Source organism: Toxotes jaculatrix, chromosome 2 (assembly GCF_017976425.1).
Source record: "Toxotes jaculatrix isolate fToxJac2 chromosome 2, fToxJac2.pri, whole genome shotgun sequence".
In the NCBI taxonomy this organism is placed as follows: domain Eukaryota; kingdom Metazoa; phylum Chordata; class Actinopteri; family Toxotidae; genus Toxotes; species Toxotes jaculatrix.
In genome coordinates, this window is record NC_054395.1 from 28634066 (window position 1) to 28643382 (window position 9317).

A 9317-nucleotide genomic window follows, 5' to 3' on the forward strand; every position below is an offset into this window, starting at 1 on the left:
TGCTGTAACATGTACATGCATGCATGTGCTAACCAACATGAGTGCATTATCAGGACAGGCGAAGCGTCATGTATCAAGTCTACTGTAAATATATATAAGAAAAATCTTTTCTTAACACAAGGCGTCGTGTTTGCTTGAGCTGCTGAACACTGGGATTTGAACTACAGATTCCAAAGATGTGATTTTCTACAAAAACAAACATAAAGCTTTTGTTATGTTTGTTATGCATATTAAATTATGCTGCACCTGCTAAAACAGGAGGAAACATGATGACTATGATTATGTTCCAAAGCAGGAAGAAGTCTGGCATCACATCTCAGTACAGAAGCACAGAGAGATGTCTGTTGGATTCATGCTGCGTGCACCCACACAACATGTACAGTCTGGCACTGGGGACCGAAGTTCACATCTTGTCTCATGCTTCAAGTCAGTGTTTACTTTTTCAGTTAACAAGTTTTGTCTAAACATAACACAACAAACCAGAAAAGCTGATGTTGTTGTCCACGTGCAGTCTCCTCACAACAAAGAGCTTTATGTGCAGTTTGGGATGTGAGCATCAGTTTGCTGCAGCTGACAGGGATCCTGTGGTTTGCTTTTAAGACTTTCAGTCAAGTGTTGTCGCTTTTTGCGCTTTACATGTCGTAAATAACATGGTGACTGTGTGACGTTATTATCATGATGGCTGAGAATAACAACACAGCTTCCAGGAATTTGAGAGGGGTTTAATCCACATGTGTTTCTGCAGTGTCTCTGAAGTGTCTGACTCCAGCTCTGCCAAACAGCAGCAGGCAAAACACAGCCGTCATGGCAGCATACGATTTTAACACCATCCTGACAACTGTCGGGAAGTCAGGATGTGATGTCACTGACTGGCCCCGCCCCAAATGGACGTAGACTAGTAGACGTATCTCAGCAGTGCGGCGACCCTGCAGCCAGCAGTAATACACACCTGAATATAAAGGATGCTTTAGTCAAATTAACCTCAGTTAAAAACACAAAGATGGTTCAGTTGACACTGAGACATGTATCTGACAAACGCCCTTTTTTTCCCACCACTTATTACTGAAGCATTTTTTTAGCACCTCCAGTGCAAAAATATTCATTATCACACCATAAAGACTTTTAAAATTAAGAACATTTGAGGAGCCATCACATGCAGAATATAAGCATTTGTGGCAAATATGTGGAAAGACATTTGATTTTGCATAAAGGCTCCACAAATCTTTTACAAAGCACCTGATAGACACAGGTGTATTTCTGTAAACAGCGGTTGGTACCTGAATCCTGACTTTCTGCAGGTTTAAACACCAGGTGGTGTCCGGTGTCGATCAGCAGCCTGCGGGACGTGCTGCTGATGTTACTACCTGCCGAGTGCTCAGATCGGTAAATGGGTTCGGATCCTCGGTCCCAGGCCACGGCCATATTAGGTCGCGCCCCGGGACAACCAAGGGTCAGGACACGGTGTGCCGGGTGGTTCAGGTAGAACACTGGTACCTCCACCGGCAGTGAGGCAGAACTACAACAGAACAGAGATTCATTGTGTCACAGATGTTTTACATTTGTATTTAGCGTTTTTTTTTTTTTTTTTTTTTGCAGTAACAGGCTTTGAGAGTAGAGTTAGGATTCCACAGAGACATATTTTGCATAAAACCTTGTTTTTTAGACATTAATCACATTTTGGACATGGCAGTAAATTTTTCATTGCAACAAGCACTTAGTGTCAAAACAAAACATCTCAACAATTTAAGTCCAGATTTAAGAATTTAAGTATACTTATCTGTATGCACACCTGTACCCGAGAAATGCCATCAGAGCAAGGAGTTTGGAGGAGGGAGGAGCTTGAGCTGGGCAGGTCACCTGACAGCTTTTGACATCCAAACTGGCCCCAACTCTGTTCTGCTTCAGAAAACCGAAAGCCCTGGGCACCGCCCCCGAGCCACATGAAGCGACTGTCTGATTGGCCCGTCTGTAGCGCACATGGAGGAAGTGGGAGTGGACGTGGCAGAGTCCCACGCGAACCTGTTCCCCTGGTACCCCACAGCGGTCGCACACCGACCAGGGCTGGAAGCTGGTGAAGACCTGATACAGCGGCTGAGTGGAGCTGGGTCCTCTTCTCTCTTTCAGTTTCTTGCTCGTTGTTTCTGCAGTGAGCCTGAGACCATCAAAGCAGTGGATCATCATGGGTTAGATACAACTGTGAGCAGATCAACATCCTTTTGATCGTTTCATTAAAGTAGTTTTGGTTTGAAATAAATCATCTAAAATCTATTTGCATTACAAAACATTCATTTTTGAGAGAAGTGCTTCAAAAATATTTATGTGGAGCCCTGAGATGGATATAATAGATATAGATATAAGCATATGAAATTAATTCTGTAAAATTCTGCTGAAATCCCACAGTAATTTTTTGTGTGTGTTTTAGTTGGTGGTTTAGTCATTGCCAAAATAAAACTAGGATGCACCTTTGGTTACATCTTCACTGTTACACTGCTGGTATTGCAATCATCAGTTGTTAAGAATCTGCTGAAATGTGTTTCACAAAAAGTTGATAAGCTCATGAGAATCGATGTTTCCTCTGTTATCTCTGTTTCTCACCCACCAAAACGAACATGATGGACGTGAGATTTGAGCCGTTTAACAGAAAACAGAATCAAATACTGAGCATGTCTCCAGAAAGCAGCAAATTAATTATAGTTATCAGTAAAATAACACGTTCAGCGTCAACATTTGACAGCTGTAATGTCTGATTTCCCATAAAGTCACAGACATTGACTACCAGTCTTTCCCATCACCTCGGAGTGAAGCTGAGCATGCGTGCCTCCTGGATGTCCAGGTCATATCCATAGAAGAAGTCTTTACGGGCAGAGCCACAGATGTAGATGCCGGAGTCGCCGGTAGCTGCCCTGAAGATCAACAGACTGAAGAGACGGATGGAGAATCGACTCTGTAGGTTGGCGCTGTGTGGGATCTGACTGGTGTCCAGCAGCTTGTTGCCATGGTGATCAGTCAGAGCTCTGGTCTCTGTGGAGCTGCCCAGATGTTTCCTAAAGAACCACACGACGGATTGGACCTGAAGCACACAAGGAACAAAATGACCAAAATATCTACTGGTGGTCGATTGTGTTGTTCAGCACATTGATACCAAAGACTCAGGTAACATTAACACATGCTGAGATTTACGTTTCTCATTCTCTCATTCCCTCTTTTCTCTCCTGTTATACCCAGATCCATTCAACTCACTCACGTCTGTCCTCTTCAAATCGTACTCTCTGGAGCTAAGTGTGGATTGTGGGGTCAATAATTTTCTAGTTTTCCCACATCAACTACATTTCAATATTATGGTTATGAATGTATTGAAATGGAAGAAATAAGCATTAAACATTGAAATCACCAAATTATCACCCTGTAAAATATACAGTCATGAAAATCAAGAATATTTCTAGTACAATAAAAATGTATCAGACTTTCTGTCTCAGTCTGAGAGCTGCCAGCTGCCATGACTAAAACGTACAGGTAGGGGAACAAACATGGGTATAAAGATTAGACAGACATGAATTTTGTCCTCTCTCACATGGTCGGTCGTGTTACGTGTACCTCTTCTGGTTTGCAGTGGCAGGGCAGCTCCACAGTGACTCCAGCCAGGTAGGCAGCGTTGGTGAAGGTCAGAAAAGCAGGACAGGCTCTACTTGCAAACACGTCCTGCTTATCTTCAGGAGCCTCATAGCTCCTCACCTCAGGACACGGGAGGAGGAAGAGGAGGCGGAGGAGGAGGAGGAGAGAGGATGAAGAAGGCATTAGGCATCTGTGAAGACGAAGGTTTTAACAAATCACAAAACTCAGGATGCAGTTACTTTCAAAACATAACAGCTGTGATGGAATCTGATGAGCTCACCAAGGACCTTTCCTCTGTTGTCAACGCAAACAGTCCAGGATCAGTCTCATTACATTTTCTGACATGATCACAGACTCTTTCCAAAATGTCACAGCTGGTGTCTCCCTCTTACAGGGGTCTTGTGCGTTCAGTTTCTGGACCTTTGAATAAAACAGCATTTTCCCTGTGCCATTAAACGTTCTCTGGCAGAGGAATGGTTAAAAGTGAAGCAAGCAACAGGTGATTAAGAGGGGTTTTGTGTGATTTTGGTCAAAAACATCACAGGTGCCGCCCCGTGCACTGGATGCTGTTGGTCTGCTCCTGTTCAAGAGGGAGGCCAGTGCAAATCTGGGGGAAACAAACAACAAACCAACCAAATGTCTCGGAAGAAAGCCGTGGCACTGGTGGCACAGCTCTACACTCAGCTCATAACCCACACCTGAGGCTGTGTTGTTGTGAGGTGAGCTTCACACACTTAATTCATCCTGCACTTCCCCACAACACTGCTGCCGGCAGTTGTTGCTGTAATATAATAAAGCAGAAATAAATGAGTGCAATGAAGCGGCTCCCTGCTGAGCTGCAGGTCTGTGTGTCATCAGGCCTCCAGCGCGACGAGTCTGCTGACCAACTTCGCTGCCTGGAGACACAAACAAGGCTCGGCTGATGTAAGCTGGCAGCTTCGGCATGAAGGCATGCACTGAAAGATGATTACACTGTCTGTGTGTGTGTGTCTGTGTGTGTGTGGGTGTGTGTGTGTGTAATTGTTGGGTGCAGTAGTTTCAGGGCTGAATTTTCGGAGCAATACAGAAGGTGTGAGGGCAGCAGGATGACTAACTATGTGCGCAGAGGGATAAACACTTCAAATGACACGTCCCTGTTTTCCATTAACAAAACTGAATTTAGTTCATTTACAAAACGCCACATATCCATTTTAGAAAAAAAAAAAAATCACATGACCAGGGGTACTGAACCCAGTATGTTTCTGACTATCAAATGCTTCATTTGGTAATCATCATCATTTATTTATTTATTTCAAGTTTTAACCTATGAATGTATGAAGGGAATGAAATGACTCAGTTACACAACAGCAAATGAAGCCACTGTTGTTATGGCAGCGCAGTCACCAACAGCAGGCCTGATGTTTACCTGACACTGAGTGAAAGTTAAGGCTCAGGACGGAGACAAATGTGGAAAAGACGACACCTTCGCAGCTTCTCTGCACAAATACATAAAGATGCACAGATGCAAAAATTTTAACAGAAAGTTTAAGCACTGTAAGGATAATATATGTTAAAAATATCGAAACAGAAAATGTGTGAAACACAAAACTGATAAAATATTTAAAAAAAAAAATACACAAATGTCACACTTTTATGTAGCCACATTTTCAAAGGCTGCTTCATCCTTTAAAACTGCTCAGACTTTGTGTAAATGTCAGACTGTAAACACATTTATTCAAAATGTTACATCAACTATTGCTGTGAAGAAGAAAACAACATGCAGCACAGTAAACCTTTGGTTTTGTTTTCATGCTGTCTGACAGATTTCTATGAAGTGACATTTATTTCATCCTCCTTCAGGAGCTGTCGGCTCATCATATATTTCCTGCATTCTGGCGCGTTTAGAAAAGGTCTTGTTTTGTTGCTGTGTTTTGTGAGTGATTACACACAAATGCATTGAAGCAGGCAACATGTTTGCTGTTGCCTCCACTCACCTGTTTTGAAGAAAGCAACAAAACTATAACTGTTACCTTAACTGTAAATCTCTGCACCATAAGTTGGTGTAATAGTGACACCATGGACAGAAGGTCAGAATTCACACCTGCAATTGTGTTTGTAGCAATTCTGACGGATGCAGACAGTAAAAGAAAGTGTGTGTAGATCAGAAACACATGCAGAGGGGTATTCCAGTTCTTTATTAACCAAAAACCTCACTTTTCGAACATCATCTGTGGTTGTCCATCACAGAATAAAACAGGCGAATCTTAAGTTTTAATTTGTTGTCAACAGTCCAGCTTTTTGTCCCTACACAGGAGCTGAGTCCCTGCAATGGGACTGTGTAAACAGAGACACTCATGTCTGTATGTCTGTACTTTACTTGTGGGACCATCACTGCTATTGTACAGGCTTTTTCAAAGTCTGTTGCCGTGGAGTCCTCTGTGTTTATCTGTCAGCTCAGTCTATCTACCAGCTCTGTTTTGTTTTTTTTGCCTGTATTTGTTTACATTTTGGGAAATTGACAACATATTTGCTGAATTGATCAGCAGCACTTCCTGTGTAGATTGAACCTATGAATGTATGAACCACTCTTACTGGATTCATTTGATAATGAAGACAACTTCATTGGTTCTGCAGTCATGAGGAGCGACATTTCTAACTGTGATTTCTAAGCAGATTTATGGACATTTTATTTACACATTTAAAATAAAAATGCATGACTAACGGCAGAAGACAAATATGAGACGTAGAAAATGTATTTCTGTTGATTTTTTTCTCTGAGCATCATCTGTTTTCTCTCCTCCTCTTATCTTTCCTGTCCTTTAGCTGCAGCATTATTCTGAACATCGTTTACCAATCACTCTGACACACCTTATATGAAACCCTCCATCTCATCCTCTCATTTCACTAGACATTTCACTAGACTTTCATCCCACAGCCCAGCCCTCCTGCCTGCTCTTCCAAACATCCATTAATTTAATCCTCCGGCCCATTGAAACAGCTTCAGCTCCTCAATTCAGCTCCTGGTATCTTTCCTAACAACCTTTTCTTCATCGTTGTCATCATCTGTCACTGCCCTCTATTGCTCCTCTTCCTCCTCCTCCACTTATCGACTGCATCTAATAGCATCCATGCCGAGGCTTCATGTTGAATACCACCCAGTCCTCAGGCGTTTATCCACCTGTTATTACCATCCCCTCCTCCTCTCACAAAGGTCCATTTAAGGCTTGAAATTGCCAAACATCTCATTCAGCCAACTCTTTCCTCCTCTTCCTCTAGAGAGGGAAAATTATTTTTTGCAGTAGCCAGTCATTTCAAATATCCAGTTCTTCTAATCAAACATGGTCTTTCCATTAGTCTCCCTGACCAGAGGCCTCGCTAGATGAAACGCAGGTGGTAGAGAATACTCTCTCCTGTGAGTCGTGGAAAATAGACAAATGTAAGTCCTGTGTTTTGTTGGCCCATCCATCCAACCCGACCTCCTCCCTGTGCAGAGCTGTGGTTTCTTGACTTCCTCCTTTGGTCCTGTAATAATGAGTAACACTGTAAGACGTCACCTGACAAAACAACTGGACAGTCTCCACAGGTCTCAGCTTCTGTTAATGATCCAGAATGGATTTGGAGACAGTTGTGGTGCCTGTGAAGAACATCCACAGCCTTGAATTCAAACACTGCTGCTGTACTTTCTGTATTTTCTTCTTCTGAGTTACTTAATTTGAAGTGGACCTGTTTATTGGTGTGTTTACTCTCAATGTCAGTACAAAACAAGGTCAGTAAACCTCATTAACTTTAGTGCAGCCTGAAATATTTTAGATTCAATTTACAGTTTCTAATCTTCCAGACTGAAATAATTTTTCACAAGTAAAATATTTCCCTCAAATTTCACGTACTAAAACATTTTATCTTTCTGAAAGAGACTGTTCCCCTTTTCTCTCACTCTCCTTCCACTCCCTCTTCTCTTGTGCAATGTTTTGAAGCATCAAATGCATTTCACTCCTTCACCTTTCGCTTTCCTCTTCAGCCTGCTACATTTATCTTCCTCTAAACTTCTTCCTCTTCTGCACTTTCCTTTGCCCTGTGAACACCCTGTGCTTTCACCCATCAGACTAAATAGACAACACAACCAAACTCTATTTTCCAATTCCTTGGACATCATACAGATGTGTTTATATAACCGACATTTACTCCACTGTTAAAGTTTAATCTAATTACATCTAATATGCAGCCTTCTCCTCCTGGCACCTAGTTCTCCTCCTGCTCCCTATTGGATTTCCCAATTAAATGAAATGTCATTTCAGTCTAAAAAGCCCTCATTTTCTGAAATCATATTTTGGTACTTTCTCTGTAATTTGAAATCTTTAAACTATTTACAACAAATTGTATAAACATGCTCTAAAAATGGAGGATGTGATTATTTCCAAGTCATGCCGTCGGATTTTAGAGTATGGAATTCACCATTAGTGGTGAAGTATTATAAGTACTATACAGACTAATGAAGCGCAAGTTCAAGCAAACAGGAAGACAACTGTCAGCCAGCCTGTTTCTGTCATCACACTGAGGCTTCACCTCCCAGCTGTCATCCAGTGATGAAAGTGTTAAAGGGTCATGGTTTGGTTTAAAAAGGTTAGAAGGCCTTCGTTGTTTGGGTTACCAAAATAAGCACTTGGTTAAGATCAGGGAACGACCACGATAACATAAACTATTTGCTGATCACGTGATAGCAACTAAAACATCTCCATGACAACTGAGCAGCTCGATCCTCTGAGCAGGGCCACGAGAACACGTGCAGCTGGACCTTGTGCTGAGAAAGTTTCTGTCAAAGTATTTTCATCACACTATTCATCATCTTCAGTTTTCTGTAAAACGTTCCATCACTTCGTCATCTCCTTGGCATTTTCTGGTCGAGAGGATGACGGAGTCTTTACTGTGATGGATCTCTCCTCTCAAGCAACTTTCAAATCTCTCAGATAATTTTCACAGCCTTCTGAAATGAACCAAAACCAAGTGCTGCGCTGAAATTTCGTGATATAACTGGTCGCGTCTTTTAAGCGTTATCCGAGAAGAAAAAGAAAATGTCTCTCTAGAAATCATAAATCATAAAACATAACTCTCATGCACTATAATCTTCAGAGCTCTCCTCTTACCTAAGCGTAATCTTTAAGAAAATGGGAGGGATCCTGGTCGTTTTACTGTTCTGGAGTTGCCTTCCTGTTGCCTTGCTACTGTGTGACTGATGTTTTATTCATGACAGTGTTTGCTCAAACACACTCCCTGCACTCACCTGTCTGTGTGTGCGTTTAGTGCAGGCCTTGGTAAGACTTTGGATTGGATCACCAGACTTTATTTATTGATTTGTCCTCCCACTGCCTTTTATTTATTACCTCAAACTGTTCTTTAAGATTCAATGAAGGGAGTCTGGAGACAAACTCAGAGAGCCCAAACAGCAGGCATTAGATACAATCAGAGACAATGCTGCATCAACTTTAAAGCTGCACTTGTCCCACATCCACTAATGGAGAGCTGAGTTTGCTGAATTTAAATTCCGGTGTTGGGTTTGGATGGGCAGGACATCTGACCTGCAAGCAAATACAGTCAACTTGGATTTCAAACATCAGTGCAAATCTTCTTCTAACACGTGCTCTGTTCAGAGAAACCCGGATTGACCGACACTAGAAGTTTTTCCATAGTCATGGCTTTGGTGTGATTATCCACTGACACACCATAGATGT

The 9317-nt window shown here is 42.1% G+C and overlaps 1 protein-coding gene across 1 annotated transcript; it reads right to left on the reverse strand.

Moving 5' to 3' along the window:
• Window positions 1-722: 722 nt before the first annotated feature.
• On the reverse strand, window positions 723-4557 carry LOC121191450 (Ig-like V-type domain-containing protein FAM187A). The gene is made up of 6 exons (XM_041052595.1): window positions 4501-4557; window positions 3595-3732; window positions 2793-3070; window positions 1790-2131; window positions 1278-1516; window positions 723-949 (listed from the first exon to the last, which is right to left on the reverse strand). Exons 1-6 carry the CDS (start codon window positions 4555-4557, stop codon window positions 723-725), a joined length of 1281 nt encoding a protein of 426 aa, XP_040908529.1.
• Window positions 4558-9317: the final 4760 nt, after the last annotated feature.

Bases quoted from the DNA above. Each gene is read 5' to 3' on its own strand.
- LOC121191450 (XM_041052595.1), bottom strand. From the start codon at position 4,557: ATGCCGAAGCTGCCAGCTTACATCAGCCGAGCCTTGTTTGTGTCTCCA. The intron at 3,733-4,500 runs GTTGGTCAGCAG...CCGTGTCCTGAG, and splicing joins TTGTGTCTCCAGGCAGCGAA to GTGAGGAGCTATGAGGCTCC. The intron at 950-1,277 runs GTACCAACCGCT...CTTTATATTCAG, and splicing joins TGCAGAAAGTCAGGATTCAG to GTGTGTATTACTGCTGGCTG.